This window comes from Gavia stellata, chromosome 1 (assembly GCF_030936135.1).
Source record: "Gavia stellata isolate bGavSte3 chromosome 1, bGavSte3.hap2, whole genome shotgun sequence".
In the NCBI taxonomy this organism is placed as follows: domain Eukaryota; kingdom Metazoa; phylum Chordata; class Aves; order Gaviiformes; family Gaviidae; genus Gavia; species Gavia stellata.
This window is the reverse complement of record NC_082594.1, coordinates 1733062-1759828: the sequence shown is the minus strand read 5'-3', so window position 1 is coordinate 1759828 and position 26767 is coordinate 1733062. Positions and strand designations below refer to the sequence as shown.

The 26767-nt window shown below is 48.9% G+C and overlaps 1 protein-coding gene across 1 annotated transcript; it reads right to left on the bottom strand.

Annotated features, from left to right (window-relative positions):
- Nucleotides 1-621: 621 nt before the first annotated feature.
- Nucleotides 622-25955, bottom strand: RNF169 (ring finger protein 169). The gene is made up of 6 exons (XM_059823991.1): nt 25619-25955; nt 12766-12842; nt 6091-6237; nt 5050-5162; nt 4225-4324; nt 622-2084 (listed from the first exon to the last, which is right to left on the bottom strand). The coding sequence occupies exons 1-6, from the start codon at nt 25953-25955 to the stop codon at nt 873-875; spliced, it is 1986 nt and encodes a 661-aa protein (XP_059679974.1). The 3' UTR covers nt 622-872.
- Nucleotides 25956-26767: the final 812 nt, after the last annotated feature.

The following is a 26767-nucleotide window of genomic DNA, read 5'->3' as shown; positions in this document are numbered from 1 at the left end:
TGTTAGTGGGAAGAACATGAAACCCTCTTGCCTCGGAAGAGGCAGGGACTGGGAGAAAAGCTGCATTTGTTCCCTGGGTCACAGTGCCCGGAGCACAGCTCCCCACTGCTCTACCTGAGCTCTCTGCTGTGTCACTAACATGAATGTACAAGTTCCTATAAGGCTTTTCAGTAAAATCCTTATTTTATGTCTTTCTTCACTGCATTTGGCTTTCTACTTAAAGAAAGTAACGTATGATCTGTACTGCTGGTGCAGACAGGGAGATACATTCATACATAAGTACTACGGGTGGATCTATTTGGTACTTCCTAGCAGAAAACCAGATCAGCCTCCCTCCCCTCAAGTCAGGTCATTCCAACACGCTGACATCGGTGACAGTCTGACCACCACAGCCAACTGCAGTGTAAGGAACAAAATGGGGCAGGCAGAGAGAAGACGACTGTTTCTAGGACAGAAAAAGCCTACTTTCCACGAGCAGAGCTCTGATTTCTCTTGGCATATTGAAGCGGCAAGGCAAGGAACGGAGGAGGTCCTTATCCCGTACCCCTCGTGCTGCTCACACAACCCTCCCAGCTGGGGAACCCCAATGTCACCGACCGCATGTAGAGGCGTTGCAGTGTATTCATGGGGACGACGGACACTTCTTTCAGGCCAATGGACCAGAAAGCTAGAGGATTTTTTTTTTCTCATTCTCTCTTTTTTCTGTTAATCTGAAAGGACTCTGGCTTCTCTCTGAACTGGACCTACAAATGTCTTACCCCCAAAACGAAAAAACAATTGCTGTGGGTGGAATTATGACAAAAAATAGTTTTCCTATAAGATAATCTGATAAACCTCATTGTCCTCTAGAAAGGCAACATCGTCCACCAGTGCTACTTAGCGCCCAGAGTGCTCTTCGACCGCAGCAGATACCGATCGACTCTGACTTTCCGCCTATCCACTGTCCTATTCTCGCTGTCGAAAATCCGCTGCAGATGCAGGGCCAACCTCCTGTCCTCCTCCTCTTGCTGGAGCTTCTGCTCCATCTCCCGTACCAAGCGATCCTCTGGAGGCAAGCCCACCTCCCCTGCCGCGTGCCTCAGTCTTTTGACGGAGCCGTTGTGCTCCAAGTGCTTCGTTTTGCAGCGTCTCTTCCGGCCCCGTCTCAGCGACGGGGGCTGTTCCCCGATGATGTTCTCAACGGAATTGCAGGTGCTGTTCTGCACGTTGATCAATTCGCTGTTGTTCAGGTATTTCAACTGCTTTTTTCCCGATGTCTTGACGGGGACTCCTAGCGTGCTGTTGTCAGGCAGCGATCCGCTGACGCCCATGAGTCTTCTGCTCAGCATTTTCGGGCCAAGACTAAGACAGGACTTGTCCTTGAATGTGTTCACTTTTAGGTCAGGGACTTCGGGCACTCGTGTGTTTAGGGAGGTGACATTTGATCTCGCATCTGGTTCGGCAGCGCTGTCGTCTGTTGTTAAGGCTTGTGAATCTCTGTTCTTCTCACTCCCTCTTCCTGGCTTCGTTTCACTGATGGAAGGAAAGAAATCCAGCTCGGGGCGAGGGTCTCCTGTTGTGTCAGGTGGAAGGTGATCATCCTGCATTTGCGGCTGCTCTTTAGTGCAAGTGCTGGAGTTGGTGATGTCAGGAACTGTAACGTCTTCCCCAGGCTCCGAAGCCAAGGATGTAAGGGTTGCTTTAGAGAGAGTCTTTTTGATCTGGCGCTCCTGAAATATCTGCTCCCATTTTTTCAGTATTCTAGGACTGGCCTCGTAGGTGGTCGGCTTCTGCAGGCTCCGGTTCAGGTTTCTCGGGGTGGACTTGATAATGAGAGGGCTCAGGACTCTGCCGTCAGGAAGCCTCTTTGGAGGAGTACATGGGGAGCAGACGATAGGCTTAAAGTGGTTGAGCTCTTCCGAGATGCTGTCATTGCTCTCGGGGCTGATGGATCGCTCTGGCTTGTGCAGGGCCGAGAGGGACGAAACGGGGTTGAGGACCAGGCGTTTCTCTGCCGTCAGGTCTGGGGCGGAGAGGCAGCGGTTGTTTTGGGTGGACGACAAAACTCCAACCAGCGGCGTTGATGTGCTGGTGACGGGTGGCACCTGCAAGGCAAGGCACCACAGCTCAAAAAGGTTGTCATTGGGAAGAATATGGGCAAGCATGTGAGAGGAGAACAGGAGAACAGGAGAACGTGAGGCTACCATGCTCAGCTCCTGCAGCAGACCAGCTGGAGAACTCTCTGGAACAGCCGTGGCAGCCTCTGCTGGTCATGGCACCTTTCATGGCCGATATGTAACATAAGTAGAGGACACGGGAGTCCAGCACTATCAGGGTCTCAAATTTATTTCAGCGTAAGAGCTGTTATTGCCACAAGTGGCAACCACTCCAATGGCAAAATGCTTGAAGCAAGGCAAGACAAGGAGAAACGGAGAAGCACTGCACCACCCTGGCTGAAGGAAGCCATGCTCTTCAAGGGAAATCATCTCCAAAGGGCTTTTTGCTCCCTACCAAGCCATAGGAGAGAAAGAATAAATACTTGGCCCAGGTTTAACACACTGCGCTGCAAAAATGTCATGAGAAAAGGTATGTATATGCCTGAGGCAGATTGGTGGAACAACCTTGCTGAGTGGTCCCGGACCACACCGCGGCCACCGCACTGGACACTGCCTGAAACAGCTTCTAGCAGAGCTTAAGAGCAGCATTTCTTGTCATCTCCAAAACCATCCCATAATGCTACTACATTTGGAATGCAATGAATCCAGCCACAAATAAATCAGAAATAAAAGCTGCAAATGGTATTCTTCTTCTCTAAGACGAAATGATTTTATCCAGCAGCTAGTTTGAACAATGATAGCCTTTCCCTGCTTAGCCTGAAAGAGTTGTTTCCCCTAGCTTATTCTGAGGTCAAAATAAGTTTGTAGAACACCCTGGTAGCACAACTCTTAATTGGTCAGGTCCCTAAGCCATCTACTTAAAAAACAAAGGTCCTGCGAGGGAAGGTCAGGTACAGACTCTTGCTTTGAGCTCAGTCCAGCTCCTATCAGCTCAGATGGGAACTGGACCAGGTTTTTAAATACAGACTCTCCGACCACGGTCCATGCCCATAACCTCGGAGATGTGTAGCTAGGTGATCACTGGGGTCAACTTAGTGTGCCCAGTGGGGATTTTACCATTTTCCAAGCAACGTCCCCCAACCAAACTGACCTTCCGAGGGATTGCAGAGGCTTTCGTTCCCCATGGGATCTCTGGAACTGAACCCTCCCCTTCTCCATCTGGGATGAAACTGAGCCCAAGAAGGAGGGGTGTCAGCACAAGGAGGTGGAACGTCCCAGCAAGCGGCCCCGATGGAGCAGCGCTGGAGCTGTTCCAGGCTGAAAACTCGCAGCTTTCATCGTTTAAGCTGCTGCTGCCAGCCACCAGGATCCCATGGGGCAGAGAGGCACATCGGAAAGGAAGCAGAGTACGGCTTCGGAGACAGAGATTACTGCGAGAGCGAGCGTGCAAAATTTGCTTCTGCTGGCAGGGCCAAACAGAGGGGTCAGTGGTGCTGCCAGGCACGGCGCAAGGAAAGGCGTTTGCAAAGGTCATCTCCCATGAGCGGAAGGTACCCAGCGATTACTGCTGGAAGAGCCTGAAAAACCTCCGGCTCAGATTTTCAGCGGTGCTTCGTGATCACCGCTCATTTTGAAGCACTGCGGTGCACTGAAAAGTCAGGTGCACAGGGTGACAGATACGGGCAATTCACTTGGTCTGCTGGAAGCGAGGGGAAGAAAGACCAGGCCAGCTCTTCCCATCGCGTGAAAGTGCAAAAGAAAGTATCCTAACATCAGGAGAGCAATGAGTTTTGCTCTGTTTAAACAGTTTTGGAAAGAAAAAGAGAGAAAGGGGGAGGAAGAGAGGATTTTTTTCTAAACTTCCAGAAGATTTTTCTTTAATTGGCTGGGGATTCAGCCTTGAAAAGAAAAATTACAAAACAAAAGCATGATGAGTAACCTTCCAGCTTCCAATTATCCCCCAACGCTAACAAACAACTCTGTAAGCTGTCTACTTTTCTGCTTAGTAATTTCTAACCTAGCAGGTTTTTATTGGGAGCTGCAAGGAAGTGATTGGCCCCATGGTGGTAACACAGCACCAGCAGCGCCACAAACGCAGTATTTTATATCTCCAGGTTACTGGCGCTGTGTAACCTCAGATAAGAACATTTACACATAGAAACCCTACGTTTCCGGAGGCAGCCGGTACCTTTGTTTTGTTGGCTGGGGCTGATCTCTGCCTGCTCTTTGATCTCTCCTGAATGGTGTCGTTGCAGCTCCGACTCCTTTCCACCTTGGCGGTTAGGTTCCTGAAAAGCAGATGTGTGAAAAGAGGAGATTGCTCATGACCTTAGGAACAACCAGCTCAACAGCTCTGGCAGCAGCTGCCTCTGGGGGAGGCATCAGCCTTGGCAGCGCCTGCTGTAAGAGATGTCTCCTATGCCCTCGGGGTAAAGGGATCCAGGAATCTTGGATCTGCCACAGAGCCCTGGTCTGCGTTCAAGGGCTCCGCACTAAACACGTTGACACCTCCGCCTACGGCTTATAACTAATTGAGGTCAGAGCTAATGATGACGCTATGGAAACCTCTGTGCTTCTCATGTGAAAGCACACTTAGTTACTCGAGCGCTTCCACTGCATCATGCAACGGCTTTCCCTGATAAGCTGTTTGGAGCTGATGTTATCTCTTAATATCTGTGCTGGAGAAGGATCCAGCACTCTTGAGTTCATCACACAGAATTTTGTACTTTAATGATTTCTGTCATTTACATCTATGGGCAATGATTTTTCTGCTTCATGGAACGAACACTAACTTTGTTAATCCCCAGGATTTTGTAACAGGTAGGAGGTAATCAGACGGACGCTACATTCTACCAATTAGTCTGTTTCAAAATTCCAGAATAAATATTACTTATTTTGGACTGGAACAACCATTTTAATTAAATTTAAAACATCTCAAGTATGTTTAGAACAACAGTCAAAAGAACATCTGTATCGGACATTAGTTGGCTTGAATATAGTCTCAGCATCTTACCCTGAAAGGAAAGCAAAGGAGTAGGCACTGGTCTTGGAAACAAAAGCCGACCGATGTGTTTGCTTGCCCTGGAATGGTTCTTCGTTCTCTGAATCCGAGAGACGTTCAGGAAACTGAAGTCAATCAAGGAAGAGTTAGCTGACACGTACAACAAAAAGAATCACTTGGAAAATAAAGCTCTTTCTTGCAAAGATATTAAAGACTCCAAAAGCCCCATTCTTATTACACCTAGAGGACATAAACCGGGAATGCAACCTGCCAGCAGATACACATGCTCGTGCCGCTCTCTTCACTGGAGCCGTAACAGCTCAGAGGCTGGCCCCAAAAGCATAAATAATGCAAAGAGAAGCACACAGCTCCTATGTATAGCTGTCAGTCATTGAAGAAAGTTAATTTATTGATCAAGGAAACGTGAGAAAATCCTACAAGAAAGGTACTACGGGACGTTATTCAGTACCCACATATCAGCCTATCAGTCTTTAAATCTTAAGAGCATTCCCTGCGGAGTCTCACAACTGAAATGAGAAACAGGCAAAACTCAGCATGAAGGATCTGTTGGACTGCAGTATCGTACACCCACACTGTAGAAGATTCATGGAGATATGTTCATGGAAATGCGTATGTGCCTGAAGACCAAGGATACACAAAGAAGAGCCGTTACCTCTACAGATTTAACTGATACGTTTGGAAGAGCTGCACCTTCAGTCATGAGTAAAGTGGGTAAAAGGGGGGACAGAAACCTCTAGAAGAACATCTGTAGTCATAACAAACCTTAAAAGACAGTTCTCATTAACATGGATCTTTATAATCTGTTAACTTGTAGCCTTCAAGGGCTATAAAGAAGTCAATCAACCAATCCTGGAAAGCTCCCTATGCCAAAGGATGAAAGCTCCCAGTATCAACGGGCAGGAACAGGAGATACTCAACTAGTCAAGGTCTTGAAAAAACTAGTTCTTCTTCCAGGCCTGAGTCTGAGCAGCATTTCACCCACCAGTCAGTGTCTATGACGGGGATAGGAAAGAGAAGCAGAAGCTTACTTACACACTCTTGGTTCACTTTAAGCACTAAAGATTCGTCTTTTTTCTGCTGCTCTTCCATTTTTCTTTTTCCCACGTCCATGTCATCTAGAATGAACTTGTGAATCAGATCCTCAGAAGCTTTTTCTTCTTGTAGTTTTTCTTCTCTCAGCTGGAAATAATGACAAAAAAGACAGTCTATTTGAAATGTCTTAAGTCCTACACCTGGTTGCCAACAAGTGATTTTCCAAAAGTCTGGCCACATCGTTTAATTTTGTGTCTTCATTTCTCTACTCTAGAGTAGAGCCACTGCCTCCCTCACTAGCAATAACGTGAAGATCCGTTTGTTTCTACCTTGCTTTCACGTGCACTCTACACAAATACCATGGATGTTTTCTTCTTTGCAAAACAGCAAAGGCACTGTTAGGTCCAGGGTTTGACAAAGACTTCTCTGCTACACCATTTCCTAAAATAGAGAGGCAAAAGCTTTTGTCTATTTGTAGATAATCATACTACAAATAAAAATGTGCAAAACAGTCGTTTCACGCAAGCTACGACATTTCAATTTTCGTCTTCAAATGGACTGCAACACAGCACACACCCTTTGGCAGACATAGAGACAGCATCACCTGAATTAAAATTGGTGAGATACAGCAATTCCCATGTTGAGACCTATACGCTATATGAAATCCTATTGTCTGATTGATGCGTTGGGATGGAGAAGATCCAGAGAGATTACCTAACTCCCCGACGGCCGACTGGAGGCCCAAAGCTGGAATTCAGTTTATCCACTGAAGTGCAAATGTGGGTGAGAAGTGCAAGCGAATGCCAGGATCCAGAACACAAGGTACACGGATCCACAGGATCCTGCCTGCTGCACGTCGAAGAGCCGCTGCACGCGGGACAGACTTGTTTTTACCTCCTGGCTTCCTACTCTGCCCCACGTAGTTAAGCCCTTACTGAAATCCCCTTGCTTTTTTAATACATTCCTGCAATCTAAGAAGTCTGATCCAAAGAAGGCACCGAGCACTTTCGGCCTTTTTGGTATCACCGCCTATGAGAGATACTTCTGAATTTCCCTTTGTTCTTCTCTTATTCTAATGCATTCTTAGATGTTTTCTTGCTACTTTTTACCACCCTGGCAATTCAAAAAGGCTACGATGCAACATTATTTTATCCATGTGCTGTGCTACTGCATTTCACAAACCTAAAGGCTGCCCAAGAAATCCCCCCGGACTGCCAGGACAGCCCCAGCTGCGTCCTGCTGCACTTCCCACCCTTTTTCTGCACTGAAGGCTTTTTCGCTGTGCCTTCTGAAGTGTGCCTCTTTCATTAACTGCCAGTCCCCATATACTCCTTTATCTTCCCCTACCCATTTGTGAGCTTGTGGAAGACCAGGAATAAGGAAAGTGGGAAAGAAGAAAAGTGGATTTCAGCAAAATGCTAACACTTTCCTTCCTTCCTTCCCTCCCTCCAAAAAGCACAACCCATCACTTAGTGATCCATTTTAACCACCCAAGGTCGATCTTCAGTGTCCACAAGCTCCTCCTGGCCAGGCTCTCCCTGCAGAGACTCCTTTCTTCCCAGCATGGTCCACGACTCCGACGGGCTGCCTGTCCTCCTGCATTATTTGCTCCCCCTTCCCTAAGGAATCAAACTCCCCATTTCTGCCAGGACCTCTTTTCTGCAGACTTGCTACTCAAAACCATCAACCCCCCCTTTTTCCTCCTTTCCCCCAACTCTTCCTGATGAACAGGCTCTGCAGTACATCCTTCAGATAGCCCCATCCGATCGTCCCTGCCCGGGATAACATCACCCAGCTCCCTTCTCACTCACCACCCAGCCATTCACCCAGCTTGTCTCTCACCTCTTCCTCAACTTCAGGCTTACACACAGGCCATGAATAGTCTACATGTATATTTATATATACACCAGGTTCTTCCTTCTTCCTCCACCCAACCTCTGTGCGTAAGTTATCCTCGTCTGGGACAACAAGCCTGACCTTTTGATTGACAGATCTCCATCACGCTGATGAATCACAGCTATGGCTAAGCACTAGGAATTCAAATATTTCTGTTTATTCCTCACATTTGAGTGTAGGTATCTCAGATGCTTAAGAAGCTGCCTTGTTACGTTCCCTCCTATCTTCTCACACCGCCGCAATTCCCCCCTCGCCTTCCGGGAGAGCAGTGCTGCGGGACATGGTGCCCTCCAGTAAAGCTCAAGGCATCCGCGGGCAGCTCGAGCACCGATCTTACAGCGCTGCACATAAAGGCAGTGGGTGACGTTGCAACAACTCCTCATTCTTGCAAAAATATTTAGTATTTTTCTTCCCTGCTGCAAGGGGGGGGGGGGGGGGGAAAAGCACGGATATGTGGGTGAACTTGCCCTAATAGGTGAAGAGATAAAGAAAACAGAGTTCACGATGCGTTACACAAAAAGCACATCATGATTTTCAGACTGGGAAGGACCCGAATCCTACGGAATCCGAACCCTCAGGGACAAGGAAGAGAGAGTTAGGAGGAGAGATGGTAGAAACCAGGAAAAAAAAAAACCATTTGGCTGATTGTGGGTGTTCAGCAAATGTCAAAGACTGGTTTGACTTCTCGTTTAGAGTTGTTTTAAGATGTATCTTTAAATTCCTGATCTATTAATAATCTGAAGCAGTAACTACAGCACAGTGTCTGACTAATATGGATTATGGCCACATGATGCAGACGTGATGAATAGTCTGCTGTACGTTTCATGAACAATATTTCTGCACTTTAAGGAGCCTTTTTTAAATATCTGAAAAACGAGTTCACAGCAAGGTTTATCATGAAGATGACTCTTTTCAGCCAGCTGAAATACTACTCAACACTTGTGTCCCTTCCATAGTTCTCACATGGAAGAAAGCTATACGGAAATCTTCACTTTTTTGTCTAACTTATAAATTCTACTCAATTCCCAAATCTAAAGCCACAAGCATATGTAACAAGACACAGAAATATTCGAGGATTTTAGGCCAACCCATGGCACAGTTAATGGGAGGTGCAAGCACAAGCTCTGCCGACAGTGAACGGTGAAAAAAGCAACAACAGGATCCTAATGCTAATTAATGGGATACAAAAGGGAATTTAGGTCCAGAATTCAGGTTGAAAACAAAAGCAAACTCTAATGATAAAATCTGTACTAACTAAAAAAAGTCGGTTTAAGTAGCCTGATGTAAATTATCTCCCAGAGAATTTACTTACAGACGTGGCAATACTGTGCTGGGACATGAGGACTAGAAGCTGAAACAAGCTGGTGTGAAACATCTACCCTGGGAGAAGTAGCTTACGTTATCTGAGTAGCGCCTCTGAAATACTGGATGTAGGACTGTCAGCTGCTGTTAGTGGTACGGTTATCGGAAAATGCCTTTTAACGTGTCTGTAGCCCTTTCGGATAGCCCGTTTGAAACTGCAGGAAAAAATACTGTACAAGGAATCGCTACTTTTTTGCTCAAGAATTACTCAAGAAATGAGAATTTCAGGAACATCGTTCCTGATACTAACATTCATTTCCAAAAGTTTGGTAAACTCACATTTGACATCTTCTCTTCACTCCATAAACTGTCCGGGTTTGCTTGCTCACTCCCCCAGCCTGCTCTGTCTACCCGTGCCGCTGGAAAGCTGCATGTCAGCACATGCCTCAGGTAGGAGTTTCCCTCCTGATTGCGTGCGGTTACAAGCAATAGACTGCTTGTGATAGAAAGACAGTTTCACAGGATGAGTTAGGTTTTCAGTACACAGAAACGATATCCTCCTTTGGAAAAATATAAAATACAAGAGCACCAAGGGCGCTGTGTAAAAGGGGAAAAAAAAATCTCGCTATCCGGCACGGACAGCGAACATTTCATCTCATTCTGAAGGCCGCTGAGAAAATTACACTACGAGATTATCCACTTCAAAGAAAAATTCTTCAGTACATAATTAAGGTAACTACTTTGTTTTCAACTGCAAAAGGCTGGGGAGCGGGTCAAGAGCTAGGATTTATAAAACAACTCACATTTGGGAGACGTACAAGCTTTTGAACGCTCCTCTCCCTTCCTCAGGAGGAAAGCTAGCAGGGGTTCTCCCCGTTTCACGGGCAGGGAAGCTGAGATGAAACCTCTTGCCTCGAAACACAGAGGGAAGCCCAGTCATACACAAGCTGTGATTCCCAAACCTGAGTTCTCGTCTCCTCCTGCCTAATTCAGAAGTTCAGAGACACCAAGAGACTCTTGCTAAGTGGCAACAGTCACAATTTTGCCTGGAATAAGGAAAAAGCGCGAATGCATCGTTGGTTGTCATTTTGTCAGCAAAATTACATTGCTCTTTCCTCTCAGATGATGATTCAGAGAATCTCCACCCCCCACCAGCTCTTTCAGACGAGGTCCATAAAAAGTGAGTTTAAGTCAACAGGGGAAAGAAACCTATCTCCCATCTGCCAGTGAGTGAAAAGGGGAAGGCAGCAGGCTGAACAGGAACGAGACAAAAACATGCCCAAAATGCCAGAAACATGTTAAAGTATTTCCTTTTGACTGCTGGGGAAGTGAGAAGTGTTGGCACTGGACTGCGTGTGGGATCTTTTTGCTGAAGTCAAGCGGTAGATGCACAAACCTCTTCAGCTGCAGTCTGGCCATGCTTCAAATGTGCTTACTTGAACTTTAGATATAATATTTAAAGTCCGTAACGGAGTGATCAGGATTAATAAGCGGTGACAAAGTACCCACTTTGTCCTGCACGGATGCAACGCTCCTATGAAAGTTTTATGGACCATGGAAGAGAAGATGGTTTAATCCTTCCAGAAGATCCGGATATGCATCAGTCCGGAGGCAGCTGGAAGAACTGCAGAGCTAAGATCCTGTCCCTATGAATCCAGGCGGTTCCTGCTCCTCTGGACACCCGGGAAATTCTGGCCTTGCAGCTGGATTGAAGACATCAAGCAACAAGTCTGGCAGGATCAATTTTGAGTTAGCTCCAATATCATCGTGGGAAGTCTCCCACTCACTATTAGAGAGAGATTTATAAAACCCTAGCAAGGTTTACAGTTAATACCTATAGAAAAAGCTTTATTTCTTCTTTAAGCCAAAGATAGCCTAAGTATATATCCTAAAGGTTACAGTGAAAATAAATTAAATTGCCAAATACCATGATGCATGTTTAAGTTAACTAATAATCTAGATTTTTATATGAGTAAGATTTCTGTGCACTTAAAGTCTTACACTGCCGCCTAAGCCAACTGCTTCTCAACAAAGTGTCTCACTGTTGCTAAAAATGCCCAAGTCACAAGACTTTAGGCACAAAGCACGCCTGCCTACCTAGCGAAAGTCACCTGGATCAGAGAAGAGTTTGCATTTCGTAAGATCACTTAATGAAAGGTCGCAGAGTCAGCCAAAGTTATCCTAACAACCCGTAGTGACACTGCCCATCAGTGTCACTGCTAATTCCACCCGTGGAGAAGCAGGAGAGAAGACCCTTCCACATTTTTAATTGTCTCCTCACGTGTACGTATTTCCCAGACAAGTTATTTACCTTAAATACCATTTAAGCAGTACTTTCCTACTTAGCATCACCCAGTGGACAAGGCTATTTTTTTTTCCTATCTACACATCAGCTTCCCAGCGCTTTCTACGGTTGTTGAGATCTTCAAGTGAAAACCCAAAGAAAATTCCTCGATGATGAAAAAACCCACCTGTTCTTTTTCCCCAGCAGGTAAACTGATCAGCGAGAGGTTGGACCCATCTCAAAGAAAAAACACCATCACAGAGATCAAGGCCCTGGGACAGGGATTAAATCTATTGACAGAGACACCAGCAGCGGGGCAGAGTCCACGTTCTTTCGGCAGGACGGTCTGCAGGTCCAGGCAGAGGAAGGGACGACAGACGCAGGAGCTACGAGTGGCAGCGTGCATGTTTTAGCAAGTTACAGGCGACTCTCATGAGAGGGGCTGCAATGGAAATCATTATCCGCTCGGCTGCAGCAGTCATTGCCTTCACTGTAGTGTTTCTCACTTCAAAAGCAGCCAATTTCCATAAACAACTAGCCACTGGAGATGTTTCAATGATTTAGATTAAAAAAACCCATAATCCCTTTTTAAATGTAGAAAATATTTGCCCAGACTTTAACTCCAAAACAGCTGACAAGCTTTTCTTCCCTTCTCAGTCTTTCGTCTTTAAATGACATCTTTTTCTTACCTAAAAATAGACAGGAAGCTCTAGTTTGGAATAGATTGTTTCAGAGAAGGATGTTACTGCAGGAGATGCTTTCTCAGAATCACTAAGGTTGGAAAAGACCTGTAAGATCATCAAGTCCAACCATCAACTAACACCACCATGCCCATTAAACCATGTCCCGCAACGCCTCGTCCACACGTTCTGCTGCAAAAGCCTTTATGGAATTACATCCACAACTACTGATGCTCTCATAAACCCTGTAAAACCTAACAGTCCCTCGAGGTCCACCAAGGAAGATACATTCCGTGTTCTGGAAGGCAGCCTAAGACAGCAAAATCTGGCTTCTACACGCTCATTACTGCCAACATTTTCCTGAACTGGCTGAACAGCCTAAAGGGAATAAATGACCTTTGTGACAGAGCAGGAATAAAAAGCTCTTCAAGTCTCCTTGCAGGTAGGATGGCATTCCTGCGGGAAATCCAAGTTATTCTCAAAGAAAAACCCCAATTACACAGAATACCGTACCTTCCTCAGCTGGCTTTCATATTCTTCTCGGAGTTCCCCTGGTTTGCTTAATTTAATGGGTGCTCTGAATATAAAGTCTGGAAAGAGAAGGAAAAAAAAAGGAAACGCTTTTTAGTGTACGGTGGCTGGGGTTGTCCATTATTTCCCACACAGGGGAAGCTCTCCAGGGACTGCCCAAGAGGGTCTGCCGCATTTTTTCAAGCACGTACGATTACATTAAGACACTGCTATCAAAGCTCCGTTTAACATACAGAAACATTCGGAGGAGGAGGATGGCCAAGTAATACCATTTTGCACTTCTACAGTTTCTTTTGAGATTCTCAAGAGTTCTTGACAAGCAGTTAAGCAATCAGGGGAGTATTAGGAGGATGTAAACAGAGGTTAACAGCCCTGAGATGTCACAGGGAATCTGAGTTTCAGAACTAAAACCAGGCTTTAAGCATCCGCTCCAGCCAGACACCCAAGAAGCGCAGGCTGACAGCAGCGGCACAACACCCCGAACTCACACCCGTGCCCTTCTGCCATCTAAACGAACACATCGAGAACGCTCTCTATTTTCTATGTAAACGTCTTTTTACTCCTCCACGTCCCCTTCACCTTCGCAGCCGTTTACAGTGCCGTCCCGCCGGTCCGGAGCAAGCACAGCTTTTATTCCGCTTGCAACGCGCTCCCCGAGGTCAATATTTCAAAGCTGGGTGGGCGGGCTGCTCCGTCCGGCAGGAATTCCCCGTCCTGCTCCCGCTTCCTCCCTTCCCCCTTGGGAATTCAGAAACCAAAAGCATATTGGCACAGGGTTATAGTTTAACCTCCATCCCTGGAGTTTGTTACTCCCCAAATGACTCCCTTCTTTATGTCCGCCTCAAAGCTCCCTCCCACTTCTGTGCAGCGCAAGTCTGGGCAAGTTGCGCTACAGTCGGAAGAGCCTGGATGGAAAAGGGAACAGCCGGAATAAACCAACAACCCCTGAACAACCATCCTGGCTCAGCTCGTATCAGTGCCCCAGGCAGGGTGCAGCACAGCTCATCACCCCGACGTACTGCGCTTGGGATGCAACGGGCACGAGCAAGGAGGAAAAATCAGTGGTATTTCCTTTTCCCAGCTCGCTAAAATGAAGGGATATAAACCGGCAGCTCCACCGCATGTTTTGTTTAGGAAGCGTTTTTATTCCTCAAACACATTGGCCTGAAATGAAAAGTTCACGGCGGGTAAGTAAATCAAATACACAGCGGCCGGTGGCCGACTGCCCCGGCGGGCATCCTCCGGTTCACGGCCGCATTTGCCTCCTCCCTGGGGACCGGGCAGAGCCCTGGTGCCGAAACATTTCATTTAAAGACTGACTAAATCCTGTTTTCACCTGTCCTGCTTTCCACCAGTTTGCTTTTAAAGTTCTTCGAGGAAAACCCCGTAACTTCAGTCCCTCCCCACCGGTGAGTGTGGGTGCAAACTCCGGAGCTTCCAGCTCGAGGAGCTCCGGAGAGGGAAGGCTGCCAACGCCAGAGCTGAACAAATCACAAAGTATTTCTTTAATACTTCCTTTAAAAGGGGAAAAAAAAATCTCTTGTAATCAAACATCAAGCATATAGATTATAAGGCTTTTTTTAAAAGAAAAAGAGCTGCTATTCCCTCTTACTCGCACGCCTGCACGAGCTAGGCTTGTTTTTAAAGGAAAACATCCAAAATGTCCCAACGTGTGCGATAAAAATCCTGAGTGGTGGCGATGCTGGGGCGGCCAGGCTGCATTCCTCGCTCCTGCTCCTGCGCCTGCAACCGGCCGCGCTGGAAACCTTCCACCGGCTTCTCCAAATGTTTCTTCAATTGTGTCCTTGAGCGGTTCCAGTTCTTTGTGAATTTTATCAAGCTGAACTTCCACAGAGACAGTCCCAAGAACAGCAGCAATCCATAACGCGCCCGCAGCAACCTTCAATTACTTCTCAATGTTTAAGGCTTGTCTCAGACCTTATCTTCATAGCTAAGAAGGTGTATTTCTTCCCTCCAGGGTAATAAAAGCGTACGAGCTAACCCGAGGGAATCATATAGCAGTAAAGACAAACCACATCAACTGTTTCATTGCTTACATGGGTTCAGCAAGCCAGAAGAGATTTTAAATAATGGACCAACATTTATCTATAAAGCTGTGCCGGTTTAGCTAGTGGTCTAACATCAGGTGGAGGCAATTTTATGTATAGCATCTTTATGCAACAATTTGCACGTTTTATAGATGGGTCAGAAGACAGAGACCCCAAATTTTTAACTCTGTGTAGAAGAGATGAAAACAAAAATGTATGCACAACTATATATCTACGTTTACAACACCCCATTATAGTTCCTAGGTTAGAGCGATGCTGCGCGGCGGCTGCCCCCAGCCAAGGATGCTCCCATCGGCACAGAACCGCTGCAAATCCAACCAGACCCGTCCTCGCACTGGGATGCAGCTGGGGAGGAAGGTAAGATGATCAGAGCATCACGCGTGTTCCTCCAGCGCACGTCCCTGTGCTAATTCTGCGTGTTCAGGTCCAGGACGAGGCTGCTCAGCTGTTTCGATGCGTGCTATGGCCTAGGAGGACAATGAAACGGGCAAGATGATGGAAGAAACGGCCTTTTACTTGATTTTGCAGCAAACCTCCTGCTTGCCCTTCCTCTTGAGCGAGCTGCGGGTCACCAGAAACCGTTCCTGAATGAAGCTGACTTGGAAGGGCTGTTGGGAAGGCTGGCACTGGAATGCTCCTTCCAAGCAGGGTGACAGCACTGAAACAGTGGCAGCGGCAGGATCAAACCCAGCATCCTGCTCTTTTATGCTGGCAGACCAGCGTTTCCTCCTATTGTGCTCAATCTTGGAAAAAAACAATTGATTTCTTCACTATTTGAGAGGATAAAAGATTTTCTAATTATTTAATGCTGGTCCTCTTTGTAAGAGGCATTTGACTTGTAGCCTCAACCCCCTTGAATGACTCCATCCTTTCAACGTTAGCACGCAGAAGTGTGCGTTACACACCATCACCGTTAATCCGCACTCCTGACCAGCAGATTTTATATTTACTGGCGAAAGATTCAGAAAACATCCATCTGGTGAATTCAGCAACATGGGTTGAATAAAAAGAAGCTGAACTCGATTCAGAAACCCTTCGGTTCCCTCTCTGTCGTTCAGAGGCTCCTGGGTTTTGCCAAACTGATGCCATCTGGCAAGTCAAAGCTCTGCCACCCGCGGCAGCGAATCCCCCTGACCCCCAGCTTCCATGGAAACTTTCAGCAGACTTTGTAGCTTCCCTTTATTCCTGGCAGGGATAATCAAAATCTTGAGGTTTTCACTGTTTTTCCTTTTAACTTCCAGCAGTTAGTGTTTATACTTGCAGGTGAAGATGAGATCTTAATGTTTGCAAAACACAAAACAAGAATTTGGAAGTTCTCTGACTACGGAGAGGATTGGAAACAGTTTTTCAACAAGAGTAGTTACTCTAGTTCTTTAAAAGGATGTTAACTAAATCACATTACGATATGCCAATGGCATACTTCATATATATACATACTTCAGCATCGGTGGATCAGGGTGTATTTGGAAACATGAAATTAAAACTCAGAATATTTCGGCCACAAATCTGCAACTTTTTCGTACGTGGAAGAATCAGTAAGGTTGGAGCTGTAGGAAGACTTCGGGCTGTCACGTACGGGTAGGACAACACGCGGCATCGCCAGCTGCCTTCTCCTGCCCCACCATGGGCATCTGCGGTCACAGCAAACCGGAGCCGGGAACTGAGTCAAGCTAAGACCAGTCTACCGAAAAAAGGTGTGACCCTCCAAAACAGTTTTTTCACCCCAAAGCAGCTCCTGTACCACAACAGTCTCCAGACCATTTCTCATGCACAGCCAAATGGGACAAAAATAGATTTAATCTAGTTCTGAGCCTGGAGTTCCAGCTGAAGCAGGAGATGACACTGGAAAAACGTTAATGTGGTTGATAGCTATTAACATACTGTCATGTCTCCCTCACCAGCTACGTCCTAAATAGGCTAGTACCAATAATTTCAATAATCTCCCTGAGACAAGTCTTCCCAACAGATTTTCACAGAATCACAGAATGGTTTGGGTTGGAAGGGACCTTTGAAGATCATCTAGTCCAACCCCCCTGCCATGGGCAGAGACATTTAGTGATGGACTCGGCAGTTTTAGGTTTATGGTTGGACTCGATGATCTTAAAGGTCTTTTCCAACCTAAACGATTACATGATTCTATGATCTTCGACCAGATCAGGTTGCTCAGAGCCCTGTCCAACCTGACCTTGAGCACTTCCAACGATGGGGCATCCACAGCTTCTCTGGATAACCTGTGACAGTGTCTCATGTCCCTCATCATAAAGAATTTCCTCCTTACATCCAATCTAAACCTACTCTCGTTCGGTTAAAGCCGTTGCCCCTTGTCCTGTCACTACAGGCCTTGGTAAAAAGGCTGCAACCAGGTTTCCCCAGAGCCTTCTCTCCTCCAGGCTGACCAACCCCAACCCTCTCAGCCTGTCCTCACAGCAGAGCTGTTCCAGCCCTCTGATCATCTTCGTGACCCTCCTCTGGACCCGCTCCCACAGGTCCATGTCTTCCCTGTGCTGAGGACCCCAGAGCTGGACGCAGTGCTGCAGGTGGGGTCTCATGAAAGCGGGGTAGAGAAGGAAAATCACCTAATTTTGCTTGATTTATGTTCCAAACGCAGCAACCCAGCTCCCCTAGCACTGATACTGGGGCACAGAAAGCATTGCTTTCCCCCGCACCTCTTGTTCTGTTTCTTCATTTTCAAAAGCTTGGCTGGGGGAGCTGGGAAAAGGCACACAAAGCCACCCAAAAGTGGATCTAGACATGCATTAAAAGCAAGACAGAAAACAAAAAAGTCCAGCAGTTAATGGGAAAAGGGCAGAGCAATAATTATACAGTGAAAGCTTCAGTGTTCAGAAGAACGATGCTTTGGTGTTCACCAAAAATTAGCTGTGATCAGGTACTTTAAGAAACAGGGGCGCAGAAACAAGTAAATAACAAGGATGGCACAAAAAGTGCGAAGGAAAGGTATTTTGGAAGAACCCTCTTGCCTACTCTTTCTCATCCATATGAATGATCTGTCTTGCCTGGTTTCTATGGACAGCCAACAGTGAATGCCAGGCTGGGGGTTTCACACGATGCACGTAAATAGGTCTTAACGATAGGATTTATAAAATTTGTGAGTTGTACAGTGGTATAAATAGATGAAACGCCATTTAAGCTGAAAGGAATGTACCAAGTTCAAGAATACAATAGACTGTAAATGGAAAGACCTCTCCGGGGACGCAGCCGAGAACTGGTTGATGCCTCTGCATGGTGTGCTGAGAGCCAGTCTCGGCGAAGATGGGAGTTGTTCGAGCCATATTGGGTATAAATCCAAAAGATGTGTTCCTGCTGGTAGCAAACCCCGGGAAGAGGCTTTGAATAAAGGAAGATGGAAGATGGAGAGGCTGTCTGGGGATGCGAGAGGGAGAGAGAGAAGAGGTGGCTTTAGAAAGCTGGTGGAATCCCCCTTGGTAAGTTCTGAACTGTTTGTGGTTGTCTTCGAGGCTTCCTGGAGCAAAGGGGTTTTCTTTAAGGTCATGGAGAAGTAGGGGAACGAGAGGGGAAGCAGCTACTTGAAAACTGTAAACCAGCAGGCTTCGTTTCAATACGCGAACGGGTACTACAAACAATTGTTAGTTCATTAGCAAGTATCTAGAAGGTAACAGGCAGACGACAAACTAACACCAGCTCTGTATGAACAACTCACGTTAATTCAATCCAATCTCCTTCCTTGATGGGATAATTAGGGGATGAGGGGGAAACAAGTAACAATACGGTCCATCTCTTGGGGGTGAGAGGGTATTTCACCTGCTGTAGAGACCAAGATATCCACAATTTTTCTTTACAGAGAAAGTTAAGGACTAGTAGGATGCGCTGTGTTAGGGCTCACCTACGTACTTTTGGGCAGCTCACGCCTCCTGCACTGTCCAAAACTTGCTCTGGACAGAAATGCATAAGGAAATAAAGCAAGGAAATACGAGAGTAGGAATCACTGCAAAGGAACTCAAAATCCTGCCCTTATGCCTCTGCGGAGAAAGGAGGAGAGCTGGCTGGGGAGGTAGGAGTGTGGTATGAAGGCATCGGAGGGAAGAAGCTCAGAGTCCTAGATGGAGACGCTGTAAGGAGTGGGAGAGGGGCAAGGAGCAATAGCTCTTAACCTCGTGAAGACAGGTTAAGAAACTTTGCTAGATAGGGTTTAGTGCCAACACCCTTTGAGCTCATGGAGACCGTTTCAGCTCAGGCGCAGCGCTGCACAAACACAAAAGCTCTTGTGCTCTCCTGGAGCTGCCAGAGACACACATGCAACCCTGCAGAGCTGCCAGGTTGGGTACGGCAGGGCTGGTCCCGAGACGGAGCTGAAATTCCAGCAGAAGCAGGCTCATTCCATGAGGTTTCCTTGCATGCCGGTTCCCAGCCCTCCCTCTAGTTCCCTTATTATCTGGATATATCCCTGTTTTGCAGGATAACCCCATCTTCAGCACCCTGAGTAAGAGCACGCCCAAAATATTCTGTCTTTCTCAGTTGGAAGCACATCAAAAAACCCCATTCTTAGAAGCACAGTGAGAAGAGAAAAGCTAGTCTAGGTATGACCGCTATTCAGATGAACGCACAACTAGCTGAAAAATCGTTTTTCCAAGAGTTAATGATCCATTGCCATGCCAGCACAGCCTCTCGCATTGGCCACTGCGGCTAGCTCTGGGTCTGGTCCTAATCACTCTCTTCATTAACGGCTTGAATGGTAGATTAAAAATAATTTAAGTATTGTGGATGACTGGAGAGAGGACAGCGAGGGAGGAGACGGAGGTGCAAGCACTCTAACAGTCTCATGGCACCGTTGTTACTGCCCCTGAAGAGGCACCCCGACCTTATTTCTTCTCCTGGGCAATCAATTTAACCCATCCCATCAAACAGCCATCCAACACCAATGCTGCGACGAGGAGGAAAAAAGGAGCGGTGTCGACTTTAATCAGTTTGACGTGGGGAGTAAATCACTGCTTTTCACGTAGCAGGGAAAGGCTTCATCGGGACTGCCGTTTCTAAACTCTTAGCACTGTGGTCTTGAGACAAAAAAACTGGCGACAGGGTAGAGAACAACAGAAATGACAGGAAATTAAGGAATCACCAGGAAATGCTCAAGAACTAGACTGGTCTGATCCAGCGGGGAAAGAGGGAAACCACAGCCAAAAAAAGACGCGGAGGAAGGAGGGGAAGTCATGTTAGAAGTCTGGCAAAAGCACCCCACCCCTCTTATAAAAGCATCAGTTATTAATTGTTCTGCATAGCTACCGGGCAGAAGAGAAACAAAAGAAATCAGCTGCGTTTATAACAAAGGAGATTTTGATTAGGCAAAGGAGATTTAGATATTAGGCAAAATTTTCCAAGTGTTCAGAGGCTGAAACAAAGGCATCCGTGGGATCCCCTTCGGACGACTGGGATGTCTATGAGGAATGGTTTAGGTACACTCGCTCCTACCTCGGCGTAGGGGAGCAGACTTCCCCTGCCCCTTCCAAAAGCAGGCATTCATTCTCTCCCTCCCAGACCACTTTCACATTAAAGCTCTTGACCAGCTTAACGAGCCCTTTCCTTGGAAAACTGAATTTCTGTTTCCCAGTGCATGGGGGAACACTTGCTCTTCAGCCATTTTCCAAGCTCCCCGAAGTCATCTATAATCTGTGATGGTAATGTCAGGATTGATAGGCAAAAACCGACCAACGCGGGTGAGTATCTGGTACTGAAGGTGAGCATTGTGCCCGCTGTCTGAGAAGATACAGCCACGATCTCACCTGCTTGTCCTTTTTCACAAGATCCTTTTCTTTTGTCTTGATTCATAGGGCATTCCATCTTCCTTAGGAGAAATGTGAATGTACTTATTTTCTTACAAATCAGGCTGAGCCCCTCGCCATGAACATGTTATGTTCTTTCTTCTTGGCGAGCTGAATCCTCGAACACATACCCGCAGTCTCCAAGCCTCCCATCTGCTGCACCTATCTGCCTTCCAAGACTTTCACCAGGCAACTGTTTTAATATAAGAAACCTTACTTAGCAAAGTATTACAGCCAATACTGCATCTTTAGCTCAAAATTTGGTTTTGCACCAGCATCTAGGGTACCTTTCCAGGTGCTATATGGTACTTAGAGATGCCCACAGAGCAGACAGAGAGGACGTGGGACCTATGGGCCACCCACACCCTCCTGGAGCAGCAGCTGGAGGCCAGGCTGAAGGCAGCAGGGCAGCTCGAAGGGCATCAGATGCCCAGAAGCAGGCAAGCAAACCCAGCCCACACTAAGACACAACACAGGCAGGGAGTATGCGTTCTCTCCGCTTACTTCTATCCAGTTTTGTTTCACAAGTGTCGTGACAAGGACTTCATCTTCATACGTATTTGTGTAGCACCTAATGCAGAATCCCAATCTCAGCCAAGGTCTGAGAGCTCCTTAAGTCCACTATTATGTACAAATCCCACAGTGAATGACAAAAATTGAGACTTGAAACCGTGATTAATTAGCCAGTTTAAGCTGGAATAATCAAGGTATGTCAAGAGGTCATACCAAGTAGTTTTTAAGATCTTGCAGACTTGAAGTGATTGAATTAAATACATCAGTGTATTCAGTGTTTGACAACAGAATCACAGAATAGTTGAGGTTGGCAAAGACCTCTAGAGACCAAAGCCCTCTGCTCAAGCAGGGTCACCAGGAGCAGGCTGGCCAGGTCCATGTCCAGTTGGGTTTAGACTGTCTCCGAGGATGGAGACTCCACAACCTCCCTGGGCAACCTGTGCCAGTGTTTCGTCACGCTCACAGTAAAAGGGTTTTTTTTTCTTATGGTAAGTGAACCTTCTGGTGTTTCAGTTTGTGCCCATTGCCTCCTGTCCTGTCACTGGGCACCACTGAGAAGAGCCTGGCTCCTCTCAGGGATCTACATACATTGATAAGGTCCCCCCCAGGTCTCCACCAGCAAGTCAGCGCAGATGCTACAGGACACAAGAGTCAAAAGGACGAAAAGCAAATGGACACGATGGGCAACAAAAAAGGCTTCTACAAGTACATCAGCAGCAAAAGGAAAATGTGGGTCTGCTGCTGGGTAGGGCAGGGGACCTGATGCTAAAGGACACAGAAAAGGCTGAGATGTCCAATGCTTCCTTTCCTCAGTCTTTACGGCTAGAGCGGGTCCGGAGGAGGCCACAAAAATGATCAGAGGGCTGGAACACCTCTCCTGCGGCGAAAGGCTGAGAGGGTTGGGGTTGTTCAGCCTGGAGAAGAGAAGGCTCTGGGGAGACCTTCTTGCAGTCTTTCAGTATATACAGGGCGCTTATAGAACAGATGGAAAGAAACCTTTTACCAGGGCCTGTAGTGACAGGACAAGGGGCAACGGCTTTAAACTGAAATAGGTTAGGTTTAGGTTGGACATAAGGAAGAAATGTTTCACGATGAGGGAGGTGAGACACTGGCACACGTTGCCCAGAGAAGCTGTGGATGCCCCATCACTGGAAGTGCTCAAGGTCGGGTTGGACGGGGCTTTGAGCAACCTGATCTGGTGGAAGATGTCCCTGCCCACGGCCGGGGGTTGGACCAGGTGATCTTTGAAGGTCCCTTCCAACCCAAACCATTCTGTGATTCTAAGACCAGCTTCAGGAATCCCAGGCCCCTGAGACCAGGGGGAAAGTCTGGAGCAAGGAAGACCCACCCTCGTTGGAGGGAGGATCAGGTTAGGGAACACTTAAACAAACTAGACATACACAAGTCCATGAGACCTAATGGGTTGCATCCACGAGTGCTGAAGGAGCTCACCAACATCATTGTGAGGCCACTCTTGATTATCTTTGAAAGGTCATGGTGATCAAGAGAGGTTCTTGAGGCCTGGAAGAAAGCAAATGTCACTCCTCCCTTCAGAAAGGGCAAGGAGGAGGAACAGGGCCAGCCCCACCTCGATCCCTGGGAAGGTGATGGAGCAAGTATTCCTGGAAACCACTTCTAGACAAGGACAAGGAGGTGTTCAGGAGGTAGTCAGCTTGGGTTTATGAAAAGGAAAGCATGCTTAACCAACGTGAGGAGATGACTGGCTCAGTGGATGAGCGGAGAGCAGTGGATGTTGTTTATTTTGACCAGCGAAGGGCCGCGAAGATCATTAAGTGAGCGGAGTATCTGATGCACCAGAGGAGGCTGAGAGAGCTGGGACTGTTCAGCCCGGAGAAGAGAAGGCTTGGGGGGATCTTACCAATGTGTTTAAACGCCTGGTGGAAGACAACAGAGAAGACAGAGCTAGGCTCTTCTCAGTGGTGCCCAGTAAGAGGACAAGAGGAAATGGGCACAAACTGAAATACAAGAAGTTCCATTTAACATTGGAAAACACTTTTTTACTGTCAGGGTGGTCAAGCACTGACACAAGTTGCCCAGAGAAGCTGCAGAGTCTCCAACCTTGGAGACAGTCAAAACCCAACTGGACACGGTCCTGGGCAATCTGCTCTTGGTGACCCTGCTTTGAGCAGGGGTTGGGTCTCCAGAGATCTCTGCCAACCTCAGCCACGCTGTGATTCTCCGATAAGCCTCACTAATGTCAAGATAAACCACATCCACTGCTCGCTTTCTGCATGCAGCAGGTTACCATTTGTAATGGATCAACTACCTTTGACTTCCACACTATTAGCCCAACTTACAACATCAGCGGCCAATTACCTTCACAGATTTAAGCCCGACGCAGCCATCTGGTGCCGCTTAAGGACAAGCTTGAGCCTAGGCTAGAAACGCAGCAGAAACGCCGTTCAAGATTACAGCTCGTTTTAGCTCACCTCATCAGCTGTTAACTCAACCGCTCTACAGCTTTAAGTGCAATTTTACGGTGGCGAGGCCTACGGTATGGAACGCCACCGGAGTACAGCGCGAGCAGGGGTTAGTCTAGCCCAATTTAGAGTGCCCATGACAAAGCCAGACTCAAGGAGTACAAGGTGACGCTCGGGTGCAGGTGTCCGTCCGCATTTGGGGGGCACACCCCACGTTTCTCAGCGCTAAGCCCCTCCTTGATTCTCTCCAAGACGCTTCCAGAGCTTTAGGAAGTTCGGGCAGGCAGAAAACGACAACCAACATGACGACCGCGTGCCTTGCTGCAAAATATACACATCTCAGACAATTCAAGACAAGCAGAGAATTAAAATTAATTAAAAAAATAACAAAACTACAGCCAAGGCTGCATTCCTGCATCAGCATTCCTGCAGCATGGCTGGATATCCTCATTCAAGGTAGGTTGGGCCAAGCTGAGGATATTTAAGCACGACTGACACCACTGCCTTGGAGCGGGGATCGACCCAGGGAGTTTCTGTTGTCCCTCCTCCGGCTGGGCCAGGGAGGAGGAACCGCTCCCAGCCGTTTGGCTCGGCTCCCTCCGGACAGCCCGTCTGTTCATTGATTCAGCAAATCCTTCTGCGCGGAAGCTTCCCAATTCGCTTCCAGCAAAGGTTAGCGGGGTTCGTTCAAACCACCAATTTAAGCTGTTTAAGTTCATCCTGCCAATTTTGCCCGCAGCAAAGTCGAGGGTGCTGACACAAGCGTGAACCGGGAGACCAGTAACAGGCATGAAAAGGAACGGTTAGGGCATGGCCGGACGGCTAAAAGGATGTTTATCCATAGCTTAAAGCCTCGTCTGCTCTACCGGGCTCCCACCAGCGCTGCTGTGTCGGCGAAGCACTGGTGTAGGTGCGGCGCAGGCGGCCAATCTCTACCAGCGCTGCTGCAACACCTCGCCAACCAACACGCACCGCGGCGTCGGCAGACGCTCCCGGCGCACCGGCAGTTTTGACAGCAGCAAGGTGGGCATCTTCCGCAGAGCCTTGGCTCCCACTGGGAAAGAGCCATGCCACCGGCTCAAACGAGGATTTATTTTAAAGGAAACGCAGGGAACGGTTTTCTAGGAGTTGAGGAAGGCTGCCGGCTTTCGAGACGGGGAGGAAACGCGTGACAAAAAGCCATGAACTCAGAAAAGATGGACTTTTTTTTATGTCAACAAGGGAGCGGGACTTCCCACGGGGCAAAAGCTTTCCTCTCTCGACGCGGCAGAAAGCCGCCCGACTTTTACCAGCCCCTCCGACGGGCAGCACCGCCGTAACCATTCACTTTTTGGGCAACGTTATTATAAAAATAATCGGCCGTTCGCCATTTCGGGGTTCAAGCAGGTGCTCGAAGGAGCGGCCAGACCTGCCCCACGCGGGGTGTTGCGTTAAAAGCTGTAGATGAGCGTGGGGCTGAGAACGGGGCGAGATGCTGCCAGCAGTCCGCTCCCGCCCAGCCTTCGGCCCTCCCCAGCCCGCCATCTCGCCGGTGCTCTACGGAGGGGGGCACCGTCCTGCTGCCCCCCTCTTCCCATCGCTGATGCTGTCGGCGCGGGAGCCCGAGGGCTGAGCCCGGGCGCACTCAGTGCATGGAGCGGATGTTGATCTGGGCATGGCGAGGCGGGGAAACGTCTCCCCCCCCGCAAAGCCCCTCTCCCGCCACTGCAAAGGAGGGTGGGCTCAGCCCCGCCGCACCGCCCCCCCCCCCCCCCGGCCTGGCCCCGCAGGACGGGGCTGAGCCCCCGCAAACTCAGCGCACCCTCCTGGCGGGCCGGCCCGGCCCCGCCCCCTCGGGGCTGAGCCCCCGCCGGCTCATCGCACCTCCCGCGCGCCGGCCCCGCCCCCTCGGGGCCGAACCCCCGCGCGCGCCCCGCGTCCCCCCCCCCCCCCCCGCCGCAGGCGGCGGTTGGAACCGGGGGGGAGGGGGAGGGGCAGGTGCCCGCCGCCGCCGCCGCCGCCGCCGCCGCCGCCGCACCTTGGTCCGGCGGCCGCTGCTCCCCGCCTCCTCCGGCGGCCGTCGTCGCGGCGGGCTCGGCGCGGGCCTGCTGGCGGCGGGCCCAGGTGGAGAGGCGGCTGCGGCAGAGCGGGCAGCAGAGGCCCGGGCCCTGCAGGCAGCGCTGGAAGCAGGCGAGGCAGAGCGAGTGGCGGCAGGGCGGCGTCACCGCCTCCACCAGCGCCTGGCGGCACACCGGGCACTCCGCCACCGCCAGCGCCACCTCGTCCTCCTCCGCCGCCGCCCCGGCCCGCCCCCGCCGCCGCCGCCCCCGCCGCGCCGGTACCGCGGCCCGGCCGCCGGGGCCCGCCGCCGCCATCTTCTCAGACTTTGAAGGGACAGAGCGTTGGGGCGCGCGGCCCCGCCCACAACCCGCATAATTCATAAGGGAGCACGCCCCCTCGCTTCATATTCATGAGCACCGCGACCCGGCAGTGCTCACGAGCCCCGCCTCCTCGTGGGCCACGCCTTCTTTTTGAATATTCATGAGCCCGGCTATATAAGGAGGGGGCCGCCTCCTCGCTCCCTCAGTAGCCGTGAGGCCTCTCCTGGCGGTGGCCCTGCCGCAGCCTGCGGCTCTCCTCACGGAGCCCGGGCCCGGTGTGAGGGGCTGCGTGGCGGGAGAGGGGCTCCCTGTGGAGGAGCCCTGGCCCAGAAGGAGGCCGGTGTCCCCTCCGCCACCCTAGGGAGGGCGTAGGGTGCGGTGCTCCATCAGCAAACTGCTGTTCTCCAGGCCTCTTATTTCAGCCTTGGGTGAAGGGTGTAATCTTGGGTTGTTCCCGTTGGCCCAAGTTTTGTGGAGCTGCTTCAAATCCCTGTGGTCTCTCAGGGGGTTTGAGGCCCTCCCTCTCCGATGGAGGCTCTCGGCAGCCCCAGTGCGTGTTTGTGGGGCACGACACAGGCCTCCAGCCAGTTGCAGCCTCCTCTTCAACCACCTTCTGACAAGATCCAGTGGTGGGTCTTTAAAAAGGCACCACAAAATTGTACTAACAATCCTTTTCTATCTTGATTTGCTGTTGCAGCTTTTCTTACATCCACAGCACATGCTCCTTTTTGGACTCCTCAGCGCTTGCTCAGCAGGACTTGACTGGGACATCAACAGGCCGAGCTGTGGAGAACACCCATTCGGCT

Excerpts from the sequence above, each read along its gene's own strand:
- RNF169 (XM_059823991.1), bottom strand. The coding sequence starts at position 25,955 with ATGGCGGCGGCGGGCCCCGGCGGCCGGGCCGCGGTACCGGCGCGGCGG. Across the intron at positions 6,238-12,765 it reads ATGAAAGCCAGCTGAGGAAG|CTGAGAGAAGAAAAACTACA; the intron begins GTACGGTATTCT and ends CATTATTTCCAG. Across the intron at positions 5,163-6,090 it reads TTAAAGTGAACCAAGAGTGT|TTTCCTGAACGTCTCTCGGA; the intron begins GTAAGTAAGCTT and ends GATTGACTTCAG.